The 23,859-nt window shown below is 30.3% G+C and overlaps 1 protein-coding gene across 1 annotated transcript; it reads left to right on the forward strand.

The window, feature by feature from the left end:
* The first annotated feature begins 15,772 nt into the window (after positions 1-15,772).
* On the forward strand, positions 15,773-17,018 carry LOC130954412 (B3 domain-containing protein At2g33720-like). Its single transcript, XM_057881150.1, has 2 exons — positions 15,773-16,474; positions 16,993-17,018. The coding sequence occupies exon 1, from the start codon at positions 15,915-15,917 to the stop codon at positions 16,464-16,466; it is 552 nt and encodes a 183-aa protein (XP_057737133.1). The 5' UTR covers positions 15,773-15,914; the 3' UTR covers positions 16,467-16,474; positions 16,993-17,018.
* The last annotated feature ends 6,841 nt before the right edge of the window (positions 17,019-23,859 follow it).

Consider the following 23,859-nt stretch of genomic DNA (forward strand, 5'->3'; position numbering starts at 1 on the left):
TTTTTCTCATTGTATTAGACGTCTTGGTTATTCTGGTTCCCCCTCTGGGGCCAAAACCAATGAACACCATTATCACTTATGTATTTTCAACGGTGAAATTTCTACACAGCATAGATTAAGGTGTGGAGCTCTACTATTCCTTGAGTATTAATTGAAAGTACTATTGTTCTTCTATTCAATTCAAGCTTATTCTTATTCCAAGATATTCATTCGCACATAAGAACATGATGAATGTGATGATCAAGTGACACTCATCACCATTCTCACTTATGAACGAGTGCCTGACAAACACTTCCGTTCTACATGAAAACAAGCTTAAATGCATATCTCTTGGGACTCTAATCAACGATTCACATCGTTTCCCTTCTGACAATGGGGCATCTGAATCTGAGATTAGAACCTTCATGGTATAGGCTAGAAACAATTGGCAGCATTCTTGAGATCCGAAAGTCTAAACTTTGTCTGTGGTATTCCGAGTAGGATCTGGGAAGGGATGACTGTGACGAGCTTCAAACTCGCGACTGTGTGGCGCAGTGACAGTGCGCAAAAGGATCATTGGATCTTATTCCAACACGATCGAGAACCGATAGCTGATTAGCCATGCGGTAGCTGTGCCTGGTATTTTTCATCCGAGACGAAAAATCCGACAGTTGATTAGTCGTACAGAAACCGTAGAGGACCATTTTCACTGAGAGGACGGGAGGTAGCCATTGACAACGGTGATCCCCAACATACAGCTTGCCATAGAAAGGAGTATGAATGATTGAATGAAGACAGTAGAAAAGCAGAGATTCAGAAGGAATGACACATCTTCATACGCTTATCTGAAATTCCCACCAATGAATTACATAAGTATCTCTATCTTTATTTTATGTTTATTTATCTTTTAGTTATCAAAATCCCATAACCATTTGAATCCGCCTGACTGAGATTTACAAGATGACCATAGCTTGCTTCAAGCCGACAATCTCCGTGGGATCGACCCTTACTCACGTAAGCTATTACTTGGACGACCCAGTGCACTTGCTAGTTAGTTGTGCATAATTGTGAGGAAAGTGTTGAGATTACGATCACGTGTACCAAGTTTTTGGTGCCGTTGTCAGATATCACAATTTCGTGCACCATCTTTCTTTGGGAATTGACTAGGACTTGAGGATTCATATTGATTTATCCACCTGACTTACCTTCATAGTTAGAGGTTGACTAAGTGGGAGCAACGAGCAATTCTCATCACAATTGATAAGGATAACTAGGATAGGACTTCTAATTTTCATATCTTGCCAAGAGTTTTCTTAGCTATTGATTTATTAATTCCTGCAATTTATTTCTCTTGTTCAAACCTTTCAAAAACCCAAAAATACTGTTTTCCATAACCAATAATAAAACACACCTCCCTGCAATTCTTTGAGAAGACGACCTGACGTTTGAATACTTCGGTTTATAAATTTTACTGGGTTTGTTACTTGTGACAACCAAAACTTTTGCACAAAGGGATTCTCCGTTGGTTTAGAAACTATACTTACAACGCGAACTTATTTGTGAATTCTTTACCGATAGAAAATCTGCTCGTCAATGCCTATTTGCTAATTGTTTTACTTGTGGTACATGTATATTATTTGTGTTTTACTTGCTTGTATTATCTGTGATTCTCTAATGTTGAGGAGGTTAGGTAGGCGGTGGCGAAGGGATCGCACGGAGGGTAGGTTGGTGGAGGCTGTGAGACAGTGGTAATTGGTTTAGTTAGTGATCCCCTAAGTTAGAGTACCCTGTTATTATATGATGGTTTTAAGTTATGTTTTAATGTTTTTGTATGCTTTAAGATAAATCTTGTGGCAGATATGAAGCCTAGGATTGCCTTTGGCGTCCTGGGGTCTTATATCCTACATCGCTGGGCACTGTTACCACATTGAGAACCTCCGGTTCTCATACCATATTTCTGTTATATTTTTCAGATGTAGGTTGCAACCCATCTCGGTGAGTTGCTTCGAATGGTGACAGAAGCGGAGGATCTGGATACCTTTTGGAATACTTTTTTATTTATTTTATATATGTCTCTCATCTTTTGTATTTTGTATTTGGCCTATAGGCTTGTATTTGAGAGAACAAAACTTGTATAAGCTATTTTTACTGTCTGATTTCTCGTATGGTTTGTATATGGCTAGCCGGCACAAACTCCACCAGCTGTGGCTAGATGCTTATGATATTATACTATTATATTTTGATACATCTTGTACCTGTTTCTTGAGCCTTAAGTTAGAAGCTTCGTTAGTATATTTTGCGCTTTTTAAATCCTGTTTTTGAGCTATATCCTTCATCGGGCTTCTAGATTATATTAATTCTTTCTATATATTATATGTATGAGCTTAGAACTGTCGTAATCTCTAGTTAACCTTTGCTTTATGACGCGAGGTAAAGCGTAGGCAAATTACGGTATTACGTTTAATGGTATCAGAGCGGTTCGTCCTCGTGAGCCTGAGGGATGGACCGATTGTGCTTCAATGCATACTCTGTGTGTCTTTTTCTTTGATGCTATTAGGTTATCTACTTGATATTGCATAGCATGCTTTTTTGTGAGTGCCTGTTTGGGATAATTAAAATACTAGGCTTTTGATATTGAGACTGATCACCTTGATATCGATTGTTTGGTGTAGGCAGGAACCCTAACGGCCACTTGCGGACGAGGTCGAACACGTTCACGACAGAGTAGGAATGAGCGACCGGCTGATAACCATGCCGAGTTTATGGCAACAACAGCAAAACTTGCAAACACCATGGAGGCGAATGCTGCTGCGACCCTGTAAGCTGTGCAGAGATTAGGCCAACCGGCGGGAAATGGAAACGGAAATGGTGAGGGAAACGCGAATGATAATGCTGAGGGAGATGGAGATAACATGGGAGGTGCTTCGATGACCTTGGCGACCTTTCTCAAGGTTTATCCTCCGAGTTTTAGAGGTTCAACTAATCCCACGGAAGTGGATAATTGGTTCCAAGCTATGGAGTGCGCACTGCAAGCACAGCATGTCCCGAACAATCAATACGTGGAGTTTGCTGCTTATTAGCTTCGGGAGGAGGCCCAGCATTGGTGGCAAGTAGAATGCCACTCGCTACAGCTCCAAAACACAAATGTTCCTTGGGACGTATTCCAAACGGCCTTCTACAAGAAGTACTTTCCTGAGTCTGCAAGGGAAGCGAAGGAGATGGAACTCATGAAGCTAAAGCAAGGTTCCCTATCTGTGGCAGACAACACCAGCCGATTTGAGGAGCTCTGAGGTTCTCTAGGGCGTGTTAGGGTACCCCAGAGACCTATGAAAGTTGGAAGTGTATCAAGTATCAAATGGGCTTAAAGGACGACATCATGACTGCTGTGGCTCCTATGGAGATTCGTATTTTCTCAGATTTGGTGAACAAGGCAAGAGTGATTAAAGAATATGCAAAGACGGTAGCTTCGTCAAGGGACTCTCCTGAGGAGAATAATAGTAGGGGACGTGGCGATTACCTTGGACCAAGGGGGCAAAACTTCAAGAGAGATGTGCATACTCCTCAGCATCTGCTAGGTCAAAGGAATTTCAGAAGAGACAACAATGCCCAAGTTTTACCATATGAAGGGGAGCCGCCTGTGTTATGCTTGTGGACTACGTGGGCACTTAGCCAAGAACTGTCGTTGTAAAGGGAACCCGAACATGGATCAGAATCAAAGTCCAGCCGTGTGTTAACCTTGGATGCACCTGATGCGACAGGGTCGGATCCTCCGATGAGAGGTAAGCGTATGCTTTAAGTATTATATATTGCCTGGACCTGAGGGTAGCTTGGTTCTATCTTTTGCAAAGTCGTCGTTAGGATTACAAGAGCTTAGGGTTTTGTTGGAAGTAAACCATGGGTTACGAGAATTCTAGTAGCGCTAGCTGAGGATTTTGGACTTGTGATGATGAACGATCAGAGTAAAGCAGCGGAAGGCGAGAGAGAACGTCGACAAGGGAGGATGATGGTGAACGAGACGCTTTGGCAACTTGTTGGGTTGATAACATTGAAAGTAGAATGCTCTGAGGAGAATATACATATACATATATATATATTACATCGCGATATTCGATTTTTGAGGGCAAAAAATCTTTTTAATGAGGGGAGGATGTAAGAACCGGAGTTTTCATGAATAAAATAATTTAAATGCCCAAATTAAGTTCTAGAAAATTAGAACGAGAATTTGGAGATTTAAATATGATTTTTGGACTCAGTAGGCTTTTCGGAACGAGTATGCAAGTGTGACAGGCACTATATCCTCGGAACGATAGTGTGCCAGGCGCTATATCCTCGGAACAAAAGCGTGCCAGGTGCTATATCCTTGGACGTGGCAGAAAAGGTGACATCCGAAAGGATGTGTTGGGTTGGCATTTATAGACCGATAAGTGATTTCACGAGCCAATAAGATATGCATTCATCATGTGCATCTATTATGTGTTTTGTGTGCTTTGCCTAATTGCATCTCTTGCCTAATTGAATAATATGCCTATTTGCTAATTGTTTTACTTGCGGTACATATATATTATTTGTGTTTGACTTACTTGTATTATCTGTGATTGTATGATATTGAGGAGGTTAGGTAGGCGGTGGCGAAGGGATCGCACATAGGGTAGGTTGGTGGAGGATGTGAGACAGCGGTGATTGGTTTAATTAGTAATCCCCTAAGTTAGAGTACCTTGTTATTATATGATGGTTTTAAGTTATATTTTAATGTTTTTGTATGCTTTAAGATAAATCTTGTGGCGGATATGAAGGCTAGGATTGCCTTTGGCGTCCCGGGGTCTTATATCTTACATCACTGTGCATTGTTACCATACTGAGAACCTCCGGTTCTTATACCATATTTCTGTTGTGTTTTTCACAGATCAATTTTCAATATTTTTTTCTGTTAGAAATAACAGTCCCCCATCCATTTTACTTTTACTATATGTCGACCTTTACTATTTTGAACTTAGCTTTGTGCATATGGATATGACGACACTAGCATATTAATACATTCTTTTTGTTAGAAACAAGTAAGGTGAATAATGATGTTTTGAAATCCAAATTAAAATATTTTTTTTAACACAAATATGTTTTTTAAAATAGGACATCTTTTGATTATATTAAGTACAAAAATATCAAATGCTTTCAACCTTAAATTTTTTGTAGAATTATCTCTAATAATTTTATTGATTACTATTATTATTATTATTATTATTATTATTATTAATTGAGTTGCTATATATATATATATATATATATATATATATATATATATATATATATAAGAATCTAATAAATAAATTTATCATTATTTTTGTCCAAAAAAATTATGGTACAGTATTATTGTGTAATTAATAATCATAATAATAATTTTTTTTTGGACAGAGGACTGTTATATCTGATGGAAAAAAATGTTGAAAATTGATCTGTATATTAATTTTTTTGGGGGATTAAAATATTTGCTTTTAAAATTCTTGGAGACTAATTTGAATAATTATTCTGTCAAAAATAAATTGGAGACTGATTTGTCTACAGGAGTAAAGGCCTGGAGATTGATCTGTTTATTAATTTTTTTTGGGGAGTAAAATGTCAGCTTTTAAAATTCTTAGGGGCTGATTTGAATAATTACTCTTTTTATTAGAAAAAATACTCCTAAAACCCCAATTAGAATTTTTGGAAGAAAGAAATGGTATGAAAAAAAGAAAAATAGAATTTACAACCTCCAACTATGTAAGTTCAAATATTTTTATTGGTCTTTTAAATTTAGGTAATAATTTTTGTTTAATTAATCATACAAAATTTTTGTTTAATTATTAATAGCACAATACCTGATCCTCGACAACAAATCCTTGTGGTTTGAGAAGAAACTCAGTTTTTCAACTTTATTGTGAGTTTTTCAATTTACTTTCAGTTTTTCGTTTCCTATTCTAATCATTTAACATTAACTTCTTTCTTATTTACCTTTATTAGAATTTCTATTACAGTGGCTCTTCCACGTTCTCTTGTGAAAGAGAAAATAAAACAACAAAATATATTTACCTATGTCCCTTTGAAAACACAAACAGAAGAAGCTTCTGTTAATGAGTAAGTCGTATTTCGAGGTGGAAAAAGGTCAGGTGACCTGTCAAGGGCCTGCAATTTGGCCTGTGTTTAGCTAGGCCTAGCCTGACCTGTTATAAAATAGGCATAGACTCAGACTCTTGCAAAAGCCTTATATGTTAATAAGCTAGGTGCAGACTCACTAATTAGTCTTATTGGCCTGTTAACACATAATTAAATATATAAATAATTTTTTTATTATTAACAAAATTATGAAATATTTTAAATTTTATATTTTATTATAAATATTTTTGTATATTTTAAATACTTTAAAAGTTTTAAAATTCTTATAAATATTAAATATAACATATTACATATAAGTATTTTTATTAAAAATAATTTTTTTAAATAATATTTTTATTTTTGTAAAAGAAATTATCAAGCCTTTTTAACAGACTTCAGGCCAGACCAGAATGAATAACAGGCCAGGCTTAGTGCTTTGAAAAAAACCTATAGCAGACTGTAGGCTAAGCTTAGGCAAATCAACCATATGACAGGTCAGGCCTGTTAAGAGCAAAGCTTGGCCTGACCTAGTCTTTTTCTACCCCTAGTTGTACTTAAAATACTTTTTAAAAGTTTTCATGGTATATAATAGTAATTTCAGTTCATTATTGAACTCTTTTCTATTTCATACAGTTGCCCTCCGGAGCCCTAACACCAGGCCTGCAAAGAAACTCTGACAAGGCAATCGGAGCAAGAAGCTCCTCTTAATGTGTAAGTTCCACTTAAAATCCTTTTTAATAGTTTTGATAGTATATAACAATAATTTTGGTTCATTATTGAATTCTTTTCTGTTTAATCCAGCTGCCCTCCAGAACCCCAACAACAAACCTACGAAGAAGCTCCGGCGAGGCAATCAGAGCAAGAAGCTCCTCTTAATGTGTAAGTTTCACTTAAAATATTTTTTATTAGTTTTTATAGTATATAATAATAATTTTGATTCATTATTGAAATCTTTTCTATTTAATACAGTTGCCCTCCGAAATCCTAACACCAGGCTTGCAAAGACTTCTGCAAGGCAAATAGAGCAAGAAGCTCCTCTTAATGTGTAAGTTCTACTTAAAATCATTTTTACTAGTTTTGATGTTATATCATAATGCTTTTTTATTATTACTCAAAACTTTCCTCTGTCATTTTGCAGTTCTCCCCGTCCTCAGCATTGGGAAGATGATGCACCTTCCTTCAGCCTTGGCATAAGTCCTCCGACCTCTCAACCAAGTCTTCCGGCTTCTTAACCCACAGTAAAACAACTTGAAATGTTGGCAGAAGCGGTGACGGATTTTAGAGTGACAGCAGTATTGCAATTTATTGAGGAAATAAGTGCAGAGCCGAGTTTGAGCACCCCTGAAGAGTACAAGACTCCACTGAAAGAAAAAGAAATAACAGAGGAGTTGAGGAAGAAATGTTACCAGTGGATGACACAAGTAAAATTTACAAAGATGATTCAACCAATGAGTATGAAACGATATTCATGTTGGACCACAAAGCGCATTTGGAGGGGACTAGATTTCACTTCTTGTCTCTAAGACCCGGACAAGATGTAGAAAATATGGTAAATTCTTCTTCAGCTATTACATTAACATTAATGAGTTTTTGAAAAGTTTTATTCCCATATATCTAATAAATTTTCATCTTATAGGTGGTCTCTGCAATGTGTATGCTTCTTAACAACAGAAAATGTCGCAGATTTGATGAAGAAATATACTGTGTGTCGACAGATATTGTGGTAAGCCAAATTTTTTATTCCTTAAATAATTTTTTGATGAAGAATTTGATTTGTTTTGTTGATGATTGAGCTTTTTTTACTGCTAGTTCAAATCTGATATAATTTCGGTTCACCTCTTAGTTTAATTGAGTTCATTTGCATGCATAAATGAATTGAAATGTGTTTTCTTGCTGATTGAATATTTATGACATTTTGTTAAAATCTGAACCAAATTTGGTTCATTTGTGAATTGAATTAGGTTCACTTCATACTATTGTTAAGTATTCACCAAATCTATTATTCCTTAAGAAATTCGGTTCATTTCTTAATTTAATTGAGTTCATTTGTATGCAGAAATGAATTGAAATGTGCTTTTCTTGCTGGTTGAATGGATATGAATGTTAGTTCAAATCTAATGTAAATTCGATTCATTTGTGTTTTAACTGGGGTTCATTTTACAGAATTTAATGTTGGGGAAGCACGATGTTGACTACATTGATCCAAACAACTGGATCACTGAATTTAAGGACTTCCTGCCTTTTCTGCACAAAAAAACTGGCATCGCATCTATTTGTAAGTTATGATTTCTAAAACTTCTTTAATAATACTGTCGTTTGCTATCATTTAGACTAAAATATTCTATCATTTTTCCAAACTTCAGCTGTTTGTACCAATTTGCAATGGAGGTCATTAGTGGTTGTGGATTGCTAATGTTAAGAAGAAGGCCTTCTATGTGCTTAACCTCGTCAAGAAAAAAAATGAAATACCTTAATCAAGAATAGATTTGAACAAATTTATTGTAAGTTATTTATATAATACATATTGTTGTTGTAAGTTATCTCTTATTTCTAGCCAATATCAATCATTCATTGGCTTGATTGAGCATGTTTTGTAGGCTTGGTTTCCGTCAATTATTATTGAATTGAAGTATATTTTTTTGTATCCTTTTCATAGCTTAATAGTATCTCAGATGCGGGTTTATGCTGGTACAGAACCTTTGATGGACGACAGAGAAGGCGTTGAAGCACCGTATATTACGATCTGCAGTCAACGAATATCGTAAAAATCTTTCTTTGCTATAGTACTGTTATTAATATATTTTACTGTGCTTTTCTGTGTCTCTCCTATTAATTATATTTTACTTTCTTATTTCTTTTTTAGTTATGATTGCACGATATATGTGATGAAATCGTTGGAAACAATTGATCCTGCAAACATCAAAAAATGAAAAATATAAATGTAAAAACTGAAAACAGGTAAGTAATTTCTAAATTAATAAATTTCAATTCATTTCATATTTCATTCAAGTTCAAATTAAATAATTTCTTTCACTTGAATTGTAGGAAGAAATAAATGCTTTCAACCGAGAATATGGTCCAACCATTCTCTTGGACAAGATAAATAAATTGAGAAACAAAGCCATTGAGGCATCTGAAGTGATAAGACTCCCAAAGCCATCTGCTGCCCTCTCAAGTCCTTTTTGTAAATTCTCATTTGGGGATATAGAAAGTAAATAGGTTATAAGTTCAATCTTTCACTCGTTGTAAGGAATTGTAATTAACACTAATTTGTAAAAAAAGCAAATACTTATTCTTTGACTCGTTGTAAATGTTAATGTATATATTTAAAAAACTTTTCTTTAATTCTTTTTTATTTATTTGTTTGAACTATTTGGACTGTATTGAACGAATATAGGTTCACAGTGAATGAATTTAATGTATTTATCAAACATCAAGAGCGCCCCAAAACACAAATGAACCAAAATTAATGCACGAAATAAACCAAAAAAAGTATATATCACTATTCAATTTCAGAAACACCTAAACTGTTTGACTTAACACAATTGCAGAAGCTAATTTGGAAAACAAAAAAGTGACTATTCAATCAAACATAACATGAATCAAAATTAACCTTCCTAGAACTCAAATGAACCGAAATTTAGTCATACATGAATCGAAATTTATATTAATGAAAACCGAAACTTCTATAATCCTCTCCGGGATAATTCATATCATGTACATCATAAAGGTTGGAGCTTGACTGAATTATTAATTCACCATCTAAAAGGTTCAACTGCAAAAAAGAAAATAAATCATATATTAGCAAAATGCACAAACGAATTTTTTCCTAATCAAAAGCAAATCAATGTTGCCTCACTTAGAGCTGGCTTTTTCTTTTTCTTCATTGTATTTGCGATCTTTTTTTTTTTCATATTTGATCCGAATCTATTCTTGGGACGGCCTCTTGTTCTAACATGTGGGGGGCTTTGGAGGTCGTTAACATCACTCAACGTAGCATCTTCGTGAGATAACAAACTTTTACCTTTACTTTTTGTTTGATATTCTTGCATCTCAGCCATGATATTATCAAACGCTCAGTGTAGAATTCCAGTCATCTCCCTGGATTCTAACGCAAATATTGTGCGACCAAAACATCAAATCGTCGAATCTCTTGCTTTTTGGATCCAACAGAGGCTCGTCTTGACTGCTCTTGATATGTGTGTGCCTCATCTTTATGTTCTTACTCTAGCATTCCAATATATATTTTGGTGCCACTTTATCTACTCGCTCAAAGGTTAATGCACTCTAAGAATGACGGCATAATATACCCCTTGACTCAAACAACAAGCATTGGCACTGTACTTCGTGTGATACTGCATCATATGTAACAACAAACTTGTTGAATGTTGAGTTAGAAACCTGCTCTACAACTTCGTATGCCGTAAAACCTAGAGTATAATGCATTGATCTTGTGATACAATTCACCTTTCTTCTGAATTATGCTTAAACTTTTCTGAACTTCTCGTGAGTATACACATGATGAAATTGAGCCTCTATTGGTAATTTTGTTGCACACGATATCACGGTGTGAAAATCTGCAGCATCAAATTCTCTCACTCTTTGCTCTCTGCTTCCTAGGTAATTATCATATTGCTTTACAAATTGAATCAAGGAGCTATTGCTTGTGATAAACTTGTTAAAAAAAATATGCATGTTCTCGCTGCTTTGTGTACTTCTCATCCCGGTCCAAAAGTGGTAATCGAGATAAACTGAAATCCATAAATGACGATCTTCAAATAGCTCTACAAAATGAACCGAAATCAAATGTGCAAATGAACCATAAGTTATACTCGTATTCACCGAAAAAGTAACAACATTAAATAATTTGAATTAAACCTCGGTTACCTGAAAGCCACTTATTGCCTCCAACACCATACTTTGTGACAAAATCATTCCCATTTATGTCGAATGCGTCTTTTGTAAACAAGTTCCAAACAACATGACTCATCTCTTGTTCGATTTCTTTGTGTCGCTTGTAGCTGTTTAATTTGCTTGCGATTTTCTTCACGATATGTCAAATGCACCATCGGTGAATTATTGTTGGCATATAGGTCTCTATAGCCCTTTGCATTGATGCATATTGATCGGTAAGAATCCCTTTTGGTGCCTTTTCTCCCATGCAACGAAGCCAACATTCGAATAACCATTTGAATGACTGGATGCCTTCATTTTTCATCAAAGCACATCCAAAAAGTGTCGACTGACCGTGGTAATTCACGCCCACAAAAGAACCAAAAACCAGATTGTACATGCAAAAATGGACACTCACAACAGTTATGAACCGAAATGTGTTGCCTCTGTGAACCTAAAACTATATCGCAGTGAATCGAATACCCTGTTTGTGTTGTAAGTGGTATCAAATGAAACAACATCTTCAAAATACTCGTATGCAGTCCTGCTTTTTCCATCGGCCCAAAATGCATTTTTGATGGAGTGATCAGATTTAAGGTAGTACAAAAAAGAAAATTTGATTCTTCTCTTTCATTCTTAATAAGTACTTTCCAATTTATTTGACATCGTCTGTATTCCGTACTTCCCTTGTAATGTAATTTCTCACATCTTTTTCGATAAAACCTAGTTTCCAATGACTATCCGTTGTTGCTCCAAATGACTGATATATTTTACTCGGTCTAATTCTGGCTTTCTCGTTGTTTTCAATGGTATGACGCACAAACATGCTTACATCCCTGTATTGTTTAAGCATCCTCTGCTCAATCTAGACAGCAAAGATGTGAATGACTCATAACAACTTTAAAAATTATCCAAATACCAACGCCTTTCAATATATGTACATAAATCCTGGGTGGATAATTTATTCCAAATGAGGGATTTGTCTTCAGAGTTGGAAATATATTGGATTTCTACTTTCCCTATCTACTACATGTAATTAGTTGATTCATAATCTCATCTCCCTTCTGAGTGGTGTTCTTTATTTTCGTAGAAAAATCGGCAAGTTTGGAATAATCTTTGTAAAATTTTCTAACTTCTTCCAGTGTCTTAAAAGTCATCCCAACTTTTGGGACAACTTATTCATCCACAACACACCTGGACTGTAAAATGAACCAAAAATATTGTCATAACATATGCATTCTGTAATAACCAATAAACCAAAACATATGCAGTATGTAAATTCAGAAACTCCTGCATTCTATTCATTATCACTTTATTCAATTGCATTCAATTGCATTCAATTCAAAATATTGAAGAATGAACTGAAAATATTATCAAAGCGAAACCGTTGTATAATATTAAATGAACAAAAAATTGTCCATTATATAAATTCAACTTCAAAAACACCTGCCTCTAGAATGAACCAAAAATATTATCAAAACAAAACTAATGTACAATACCAAATGAACAAAAAATTGTGTTCATAAACAACTGGATTTAGCGATTGCATTCCATTCCATTCAATTCAAAATTGAATAATGCAAATTTGGTCAACTTGATTCGATTCAGAAGAATAATCCAAATCGCTCTCATTCAACTGATTTGAAGTTGAATCATTCATTGTTTTGATACGCTATTGAAATCTGAAAACGAAGAAGAAATCTAAAATCTGAAAACGAAGAACATAAATGCAATGCAGATCGAAGAAGAAAACGAAAAAAAAATAAAGTTTTAAGTTGAAGAAAATGAAAAAGAAAATGAAGAAAAAAATCAGAAAAATCATAACAGAAAAGAACGACGAGAGCTTTATGTTGAGAAAGAGAAGCTCTTCGTTGAAGAAGAAGAACGAAGAAAAGCTTTACGTTGAGAAAGAGAAACTTTATGTTGAAAAAGAAATTTTATGTTAAAAAGTGGGGGGACGTATGATCCAAAAAAAATTAATTAATTTAGTTAGAGAAATTATATGCATGCAAAGTATTATTGTTAAAAATATTGACCAGCTAATATTTTCCTTAATAACGAAAGGAGTATACTCTTGTCTAATTAATTCTTTTAATGTTAACAAATCTATAAAATTATCTAAAACAAGAAATGTATTTTCAGAGGATCAAATTCATATACATGCTATGCATGTATTCAATTATGTGTGCAGTGTGCACTCTTTTACGATTAAATTCATCCGATAATCGTAAATTCCAACAGCAACATGTTGGTATTGGTTTATATTTTTATATTGTATTAATATTTTAATTTTTGGTATAAATTTAATAAAGTTGCTTAAGTTTTTTATTTTTAATATTAGAGAAAAATATAAATTTTGTTGTAGTATGAAACTGAGGAGTGTATCACAAATTTTGGAGGACATACAATCAGAAAAAATCTGATGATTAGATTTAAATACCAAAAATCTCAGGATTTAAAAGCCAAATTTGTGTTTATAATTTTTTTAAAATGAAAATTCTGAAAGTCAATATATGTTTATAAAATTTTTATTATTTTAAATCACAAATCTAAAAATCAGATTTGTGTACCTAACAAATTTTATCATAAAATCAGATTCTCAATTTTTTTTACTTTTATATTGAAAAAGCACTTAATCTATTCATACTAATAGATATAACACCATATTTATTCATCTCAAAATAATTAGCCTAAAAAAACTTCCTTAGTTGCAAGAAAAATTTACAGTACATATACTTAAAAAGGACAAAAAAAAAAAAGAAAAGATTCTATCCTTAAAGGAGGAGAAAATCAAAATTGAAGCTCCCACTGCTTCAAGCTCATGGTCCATACTACGTGCTTTCCTCTTTCTTCTCTACAACCCTGGATAGATTCTAATTTCTAACCCATATTATTCTCTTGGTGTGTTATTTATACATCTACAAATTAGACAATTAAACATACAAAATAAATAGTTTTCTATTTTAAAATACAATTAAGCTACATATAACTAAAAAATTATTTATCAAATTAGCTATTTGCATATATATATATATATATATATATATATGTGTGTGTGTGTGTTATATAAAATATAAAAATAAAATAGCATATATATCTATATATATAAATACATAATAACTAATAGTGACTAATTTAAAAATAAGGGCTCTATAAAAATTATAAATATTATTTTTCCCTGGCTATTTTTGAAGATGAAAATTTATTATGTCAGAAGCCGCAAGTTTCCAAACAAGGCGGAGATCTTTAATTTCATATGGTTAACAAAATACATCTTCCACTTGCATTTATTCTCTGATTAGGGGGGACAATAGTGCAGGAAAGAAGGAAGGATGGGAGTGAATTTTTGCCCTATCCAACTCCACTCCATCCTATAATAATTTATATAGAGTTCGTAAAACAGATAATAAAAAACTAAATTCTAATATGTTTTTACGGATAGTCCTCTCGCTCCTATTATCTTTATAATTATTATTAAAATTTAATAAATAAAATAAAATTTTAAAATTTATATAACTTATTGTATATATAATATAAATTAAACTAAAAATTTAAAAATAATATAATATTATTAATTATTTTATTAATTATTTTACATATATTATATATATATATATATATACTGAGAGAATAGAGACATGTATTTTTTAAATTCGATCCCGTTTTGTTCCATTAAAAACCTACTTTACATTGAATTTAATAAATATCTATTTTGATTGAATAAGAATCGAGTGAATATCTTTAAATTTAGATAGTATTGTCATTTCTATGTCTAATAATTTTAAAATTAAAAAAATATATATACTATTTATATTACTGTTTAATTTTTGTAAACTCAATCTTGAGTCATTTTTAGATTTAGATTATTAACTTTTTTAACCACTAGTTTAGGTTTACAAATGATCACTCGTGAACTTTGTCAAGGTTTGAAAGTTTGAAACATTTTCCTAAGCTCCTAATTATGAAGCTTTGAAACACTTCATTCTTAGTTAAAGGCCCTGTGTTGTTTACAAATGATTGCTTTTATAAGCCCTTGTTATCATTAACGAGGTGATTGAAATAAAACAAAAATAGATAAAAATTTTGTTAATACGTGTTTTAAGAATATATTTAAAAAAAATATTATAAAAAGAGTTTGACTAAAATTTTTTAAAATCTTTTTTATATTTTTAATGCATTAAATATATTTATAATTTATAAAAAAAATTATTATATACTACTCTTAAAATAAGTTTTAACTAAATTAAATCTTTTCATAAACTAGATTAAGATAAATAATATTAAGTAGAAGGAAATAAAAGTCAGAAGGAAGTACTATATTTATATAAATGATCTTTTTTATATATGCTGAGGTTTAAAATGAGTGGTGGAATTTATTTGTTGATCCATACCTATTTTCACCCCATTTGAAAAAGGGAACATGACATCAAACTTACCCTTACTGCTACTACTATATATATACCACAAGCTAAGGTTGAGCAGGAAACAGAAAAGAAGAAAAGAAAAAAGAGAGTAATAATTAACACTAGTTCACTTGAAGACAAATAAAAAAAGTTAATTGTTAAGAGAAAATGGAAAAAAGAAGAATTTACATATAAGGGAAGTTGTTTTTTGACATTGGATATTCTTATCCCCATTTATACTTTTGAAAAGGAAATACCTTTTTCTCATCTTGGGCAGTCACAAAGATGAAGGAAGCACAGTTACTACTCCCATTTATATACACACAAGGAAAGAGGGCAAACATAAATGTATAAGCCCTCTTCAACTCATTTTTCATTTCATAGCATTCATTTTTCCACTTATTAAACAACAAAAATTCAAGCTAATTAAGCCTTTGTGAAGTTTGAACAATCACATCAAATTAAAACAAGAACAAAAACAAAATTGAGTATTTTCTCTTGAATCTTTCTACCATGAACCACTCTTCAGCAGATCATGATCGGGATCAGTACCTAAAGAAGCGAAAATCGAGTGCTGATTCCTCATCAAGCATGAGGAAATCCAGCGCAAGGAGAAGATTCAGCAGCAGCAAGAATTCGAACAACAACGACGGAGGCGGAGGCGGAGGCGTGTCGACGACGCTGAAGCTGTACGACGATCCATGGAAAATAAAGAAGACGTTAACGGACAGCGACCTCGGGATCCTGAGCAGGCTGTTGCTGGCAGCTGATTTGGTGAAGAAGCAGATCCTTCCGATGCTGGGCGGCGATCACGCTCGGGCGGCGGAGACGGAAGAAGGAACTCCGGTGAGAGTGTGGGACATGGACACCAGATCCATGCACCACTTGGTCCTGAAGCGTTGGTCATCTTCCAAAAGCTATGTTCTTATTGGAAAATGGAATCAAGATTTCGTCAGAAGACGGGACCTCAAGAAAGGCGATGAGATTGGCTTCCACTGGGATCCCTATAACTGCGCCTTCAACTTCTGCGTTCTTACACGCGCCTCCTCCTCCTCCTCCACCTGATCCACCATGTTAGTCCCCCATTCTTCCTCATTTCACATCTTTCAATTGCTTCCACAACAAACACTAAACTCTTCTTTTTCACTCATTTTAGACATAAAATAACAAAAATGTTATCTCCATGTTAAATTGTCAGGTTTTTTTAAGTTAGGAGTGAGACTCGAGACTTTTATGTGAGGATGAAGAGATTATACTATTTAAGTTATAATTTGTTAACTATCAAATCAGTCGCTTAAATCTATTGTTTTGTATGTTTTAATTGTATATTTGGTAGCAACCATAATATATATAGTTATTCATATAAAATATATATTAAAAATAAATTAATAATATTTTTTGTTTCATATTTTTATTTGCATATATATAAAACATAATTGATAAAATAATGTTGCTGTAATCATTACTAGCTACTTGTTTTCTTCCCCTCAGAAAATTCACTTGTTGTAGTAATGTATTAATCCGTTGCAGTTAATTCCAAATTAATCTGATAAACATGATGAGTTTCTAATAAGTTGTTGATTGGTTTCAGGCAAGGGCACTGCGCTGTGCATTGCTACCATAAAATGCAAATGTTCCCTGTGATTGGGTTAAGAGCCATAGATGGCTATAAAAGGTATTCAATGTATGCTGTACCAGATGAGAAATTAAACTACTGTATTTTTCATATCATTGTTAGTGCTCAACGTCTGTAATGACTCGAATTTCATTTAGTTTCAAGAGTCAAGAATTTTAAATAAATTAACACAAGATCCATTCCAGCTAAATTCATGATAAAAAGTTATGCCTACTAAATTCTGTACGTATAGAATTTAATTTTCATATATTGGTAGTAAGACAAATTTACATAAATAAATTAAATATGTATTATTATATTAATAAAAATAATTAATTTTTAATTTTAATTTAATAATTGTATAAAATTATTTATATTATTAATACATCAAAATTAAACTCCTGTATATAAAAGAGTCAGAACAAAGTGATATTTGAAGAGGAAAATTATTAGATAAACCCTGATACTAGAAACTGAAACCTTAATTGTTTTTCCATATTAAGTGGCACTAGAGGTTTTGGATCTCACGTGTTGACATTCTCTTAATGCACTACAATAGATGCAGCGATAATAGATAGGTATATTTATTCTCATTACTTAGCACTAATAATGTTGTTCTTTGAATCCTCGCAGAGTTCAGTTAGCAGTTGTACATATACTATATAATAATACACATAATTAAATAATTTAAATCGGTGGAATGGCCAAATCATTTATGTGAATGATCAAATTATTTATGTGTTTAAATAAATATTAAAATTTTAATTTTTGTCTTATATATATAAGAATTTATTGATCAATAATAATATATTTTTAAATAAAATTTTGATTCACAAAAAAATACTATAAAAAAATACTCATAATTACTTTTGAGCAGAAAGACTTAAATAGAGTATAGTAGTTATTACATGAACCATGAATTTAACATGGTTAATTTCATGCCCTAACTAGGAAAAGGGGAAGAAGAATCGCAGCCAAGTTGTGATGTAGGAGAAAAGAGGACCACTCGTGACAAAATCACTTTTACTATCACTCAAATAAATTTGTGTAAACAAGATTTGATTAAACCATTGCTTTTACTGAATTACATTAATTAATCCCTTCCGACATGTTAATAACTGTTGTCTCAATGTACCTTATATGTAAGATAAAATCATAGTACATTTATGTCTTTAATACATATCTTAGGATTCTCATTGCAGATTTGTTAGGCTTGTTTGGAGATTGCATGTACATGCATTATGCTTCTTAAGTCTTAACCATCTCTGAGATCTAGATGCATGTGAAGTGACATAAGTTGTAAAATGATTTTTCATAATGTCATATTTGTTCAACTACATATTGGTAGCTTGTTTCTTTCTTTCTTTCTTTTAATTTTTTTTACACCTATATATATATATAGCATGCTAAGTAACAAATTGATTACATGATTCATCGCTACAAGAAATTTTTTTTTATTGATAGTTATTAAAAATAATAAATTTGACTATAATTATTTGTCGCAAAAGGAAGTATTTAGCGTTGTTTTTTATGGTCAATAATTGTAAACAAAACATTTTTAACAGTATCTTTTGATTCTCACTGATAGTGCCAAAAATAATTGCTTATTAGTAATTCACATATGTATGCTATCAATTTACACATATTATTTACCTTTTATATTACTGGTAATGTTCAATATATAATACCTTAAATATGAAAACATAAAACTGAAGAATAATATAATGTTAATAAATTATACTAAAAATATTAATAATAAGTATAAATACAAGTAAAGTAATAAGGAATTTGACAATTAAATTAAGATGTGTAATAATTATACTACTAAATAGTATTAAATAGTAATTATTAATAGTGTTATCCATAAGTAATAATATTATTATATCCCGGTCACAATTATTATTTTTATTGATAGCTAGTACAAGTAAACTAATTAAGTTTATTTGTCTCGTACACTAGAATAATAAAAATGTGGTATTTGCTTCAAAATTTAAATTCTAGACCTATTATGATCCTACAAATTATTATTAGTTATTTTTAAATACTATTAATCCATTTAAAAATTAAGTCATATATAATTATTTGGAATTTTTTTTTAGAAATAAATAAGAAGGATCCTCAATTTATTAGACTATTATAAAACACTATGATCTCATCCTTTTGTTGATCTATAAACGTTGGAATATATGTAATTCTTAATTATGATTATTAGATTTTTATGGATTTGTACTCTTTTATATCTGGCCTCATTTAATAATTAAAAAGTTATTTTTGGTTCCAGTATTTATATTACACTCTATTATATATTTATATTTTATATATATAAAAAATAAACAAATAAAAAATTATATAATAAATTTTTTCTTTTATTGCAAACGAGCAGCATGAGCATGATTGGAATTTTTTTTCACTATCATTATGTTCAAATTGTTAGAATAAATAATATTATTAATATAGATCATCCATATTGAATCACTAAAAATATATACAGAATGAAAAGTGTATTTTTTTTGGTGACTCGAATGAAAAGTGTATTTATATTCATAAGAATGATGGAAAGAATTTGATTCCTTAATCTCCCTCCATCAAAACCTTCTCAATCCTAATAGAGTTGGATCACAACTCTTTTATGAAAAAGAGCTGCGAAGACGATTTTGATAGGTTAGAGATAGTCACTATTTATATTTGAACGTGGCACTATTAAATCTAAAGTCTAAATAAAAATAGTATTTAAAGTTTAAATAAAAATAGTATCTAATTTTATTCTCATTTAATTTTAAATAAAAATTAATTATGACTTATTTAATTTACCATTTATAACCATAAATAAAATCAACGTTATATAAGTTATTTAATTTAAAATAACATAATTTGTAATTATAATTAATATATATTGTACATAAATAAATTAAAAAATTAAATAATTTTTTAACATTTTTTTCTTAGCGGATGAAGCATTCTTTTCTAGCATCTTTACTTAGAGTCCACATTTTTGTGTAAAATGTTCTCTCTTAACATAATATATTTGATCACATTTACTATTAGTTTTTTTTAATTGTTTATTTTTACAATTCAACTCCCTTATATATAATGAGTACATTTGTGAAGAAAAGTACATGAGAAACTTAATTTTAAAATATTTACTACTCTTATTTTCATCTCGTAATATACTATTAATCTTAAATGTTGCAAATGATGGTACTTTTTTATTCTCTCTGTTAAATATGCTTCTTGCTTTAAGAATAACAACTTGATAAAAAATAAAAAATAAAAAGATACTATGAAGAATCAATTAATTTGAGTAATATTTTTTAAAATTTAGTTTATTTGTTTGTTTTTAGTTATTTTTTTGTGCATGAATACTAGATTTTGATATAGCGAAATAATTGACAATTGTTTGTTGCCGTTGAAACTTGTAACTACAACGAGGGCCTTGTTTTTTATTTGAAAATAGAATTGTAAAGTGCTTCCAAGTGTGCCCCATGTTGTTGCCTTTTTTATATATTCTTAACATCTTGGTTCTCGTCCTCAATTTTGATCTTGATAGTGAACATAGTCTTCTCTACACTATCTATATTACCCCTAAAAAAGATGCCACATGTTATAATAATTTTGGGTACTCCACTCATCACTACTTGGACATGAGTTTTTGATTTAAAGAACTAATAACCAATAAGTCCCAGACCAATAGGATGGCAGTCTTAGATCGTATTTGTACCTCATATAGAAAAAAAGGATCTCCTTCTCTTCTCAAAGACAATGTAACAATCCTTTACCACTCCTTCAAAATGGTCCCATTTAATTTATTGGATACCAAGTAGTTGTAAAGGAAAAAGACAACCACACACACCACTCTCATGTTATTACTAACACATGTCCATCATAACCCTAACCTAGTATGTTCTCACTTCTCTCTCTTTTTTATTATTTTTATTTTTATTCGAGAACAGTGAGACAGTTTACATATTTAATTTATAAGTTAAAAAAAGACACGTGTGCTTGATAAAAATATATACTGGCATGAATTATAGTGTGTGGCAGTAAATATTACAGTTTTTACTATGTTCATTATAATATGTGAAATTTTTGTGCTGCAACAACAATAATTTTAATTTTAGACTATAGCATTTTTTTTAAAAAGGTTGTTGCTTAATAGATCTTTTAAATTATTTCTTAAAAGGTTTATCAACATCACTTTATTTTGTGCTGAAAACATGTCTATGATTAGGCAATTTTTAGTACAGTCCATGAGAATAGATAAATTTGTTAGTGTGTAATTTGAAAAAAAAAATAGTTATCACTTAAATGAAGTTGTCATTTGTGTTTTTGATTGAAATTAGTTTTTTTACATATTTTTTAGCTAATAATAAGTGAATAAAATTTTAATTTACTCATTAACATATTTTAATTTTATTCTAATTGTATTTTATAAATTAGAATAATTTTATATTTATCTTTTATTTTTTAAAATAAATTAATAGACAAAAAATTATTTTATATTTAAATAAATATTTAAAAAAAATTCAAATATTAAAATATTTATTGTTTTTAATTTTTTAAATAAAGTATAATTCATTTTTAGAAAAAATAAATAATTTATTTTTATTAAAATATTTTTTTATTCAAATAAATCAATTAAAACTAACACTTGCTTCATTTCAAAAATAATTTATAAAATCTAATTTTTTTAAAAATTGTATCATCTATGTTTCATTTTCTTTTAGATAAAAACAAAAATTATAATTATCGTGATCATAGTAGTAATTGTAATTATTTGAGAATGAATGTGCTTGAACAAAAAAAAAAGATAATAATAAGGAGAAAAATTATATTTTAAAAAAATTAATTTTGATTAAAAGATTAACATAAAATAAAATAAAATATTTGAATAAAAATAAAATATTTTAAATATTAAAAATAAAATCAAACTTAATTTAAATACTTTTAACATGTAAAACTTTACTAAATCAAGCCTAACTATTATTGTTAATTGATTTATTTGAGTAAAAAATATTTTTATAAAAAAATTAAATTATTTATTTTTTCTAAAAACAAATTATAATTTATTAAAAAAATAAATAAAATATTTTTAATATGTAAAATTTTTTAAAATATTTATTTAAATATAAAATCATTTTTATCTATTAGTTTTTTAAAAAAATAAAAAATCTAAAATGACTCTAATTCATGAAATACAACTAGAATAAAATTAAAACAGCTTAACGAGTAAATTAAAATTTTACTCACTCAGTACATATTAGCTAGAAAATGTATTAGAGGAACTAACTTCAGCTAAAGACACAAATGACAATTTTATTGGAGTACTCTCCAAAAGAAATATTAAAAGTTCGGTAGAATTTACTATTTTTGACTAATAATTAGTCAATAATATTTAAAAATATGAATTAAAATATATTATTAAATTATTAAATTAAAAATACTTATATTAATAACTAAAAATATTGACCAAAATATAATAAATTCTTCTAATTCTTGAACTTTTCTCATTAACAAACCTATTACAACTATTTTACAGTCACATTATGATCATTTTGGTTCAACGAATTAACTAAGAAACTAAGTTGTTACTAGTAGTAAAATGTTGGGTGTCAAACTTTTTCTATCAAATAAAAAATATCAATAAATACTAAAAAAAATTGGGAAATAAATTATTTTTTAGTCAATGTCAATTAATTTTTTTGTTATTTTGCTCTTAAAATAAATTTTTTTATGCATCTTTCCGTTCACTTACATTTGTTAAAAGATCAATGTTAGATATCAGTCAATTTTATAAATTATAACTATTAATTAATTATTATTAATATTTTTAATAGTATAAAATTATTTTTTTTAATTAATTAAATATTAGTCAAATTTTAATAAAAACAATAATTTCTTAAACTTTCTCTTTGTTAAGATGTGACTTCAATTCTAAATACGTATTATTTATCTCTTTTATGATTTTTAACTTTGACAAAAAAAATCCCAAACATTATATTTATCCAAATAAACTCTGTTAACTTTTACCATCATCAATCTTTTACTATCAAATCCAGTATCTATGAGTCACCAAAAAAAATCCAGTGTCTATGAAAAATAATTTTCACACTGCAAAAGGAGACAAAGACAATATATTTGACAAAGAAGATGGAATAAAACGAAGAATATAACAGAGAAAATTGGAGTTAAAAACTGCTAGGAAGGTAAAAAAGAATAATAGGAAAAAGAATTTGTGTGTATTCAAATTATATGGAATGATATAATATAAAAGAGTATTTATAAGTATTAAGAGAATCGAAATAATAAAGACGTGATATCCTATAATAAATATTTAGATATGTTAAATAATTCTAATGAATACTAATTGATTTTAATATATTCTAACATCTCCCCTCAAATTCAAGTAATAACTTGAATTTGAAACTTATTTAAAATAACAAAATAAAAAAAAGCTGCATAAACTGGTAGATAAGGTACAGACAGAAAGGAAGTGCAGACGAAATTGCCGTATAAAAACGCAGACAAAACTACCACAAGAAAAGTGCAACCGCAAGAAAAGCGTAGATGAAGATACCACAAAAAAAGCGTAGTCGAAGATACCACAAAAAAAAGCGTAGACAAAGTTGCCGCAAGGAATCGCAGACGAAACTGTCACAAGAAAAACGCAAAAGAAACTGCCAAAAGAATGGCAAATTGTTCGAAAATTGTCGAAAAGTGGTAAACTATGAAGAGATGGTAAAATGACAAAAGATAAGTAGAGTAATATTTAATTCATTAGACTCGAAAAGATACAAGATGGAGAGGATAGGCTAATCAGTAAGATGAAAAAGTATCAAAGAAGTC

The sequence above is a fragment of the Arachis stenosperma genome, chromosome 10, assembly GCF_014773155.1.
Source record: "Arachis stenosperma cultivar V10309 chromosome 10, arast.V10309.gnm1.PFL2, whole genome shotgun sequence".
NCBI classification, from domain to species: Eukaryota; Viridiplantae; Streptophyta; class Magnoliopsida; order Fabales; family Fabaceae; genus Arachis; species Arachis stenosperma.

What these genes read in the sequence shown, in the direction of transcription:
- LOC130954412 (XM_057881150.1), top strand. Translation starts at nt 15,915, where the DNA reads ATGAACCACTCTTCAGCAGATCATGATCGGGATCAGTACCTAAAGAAG.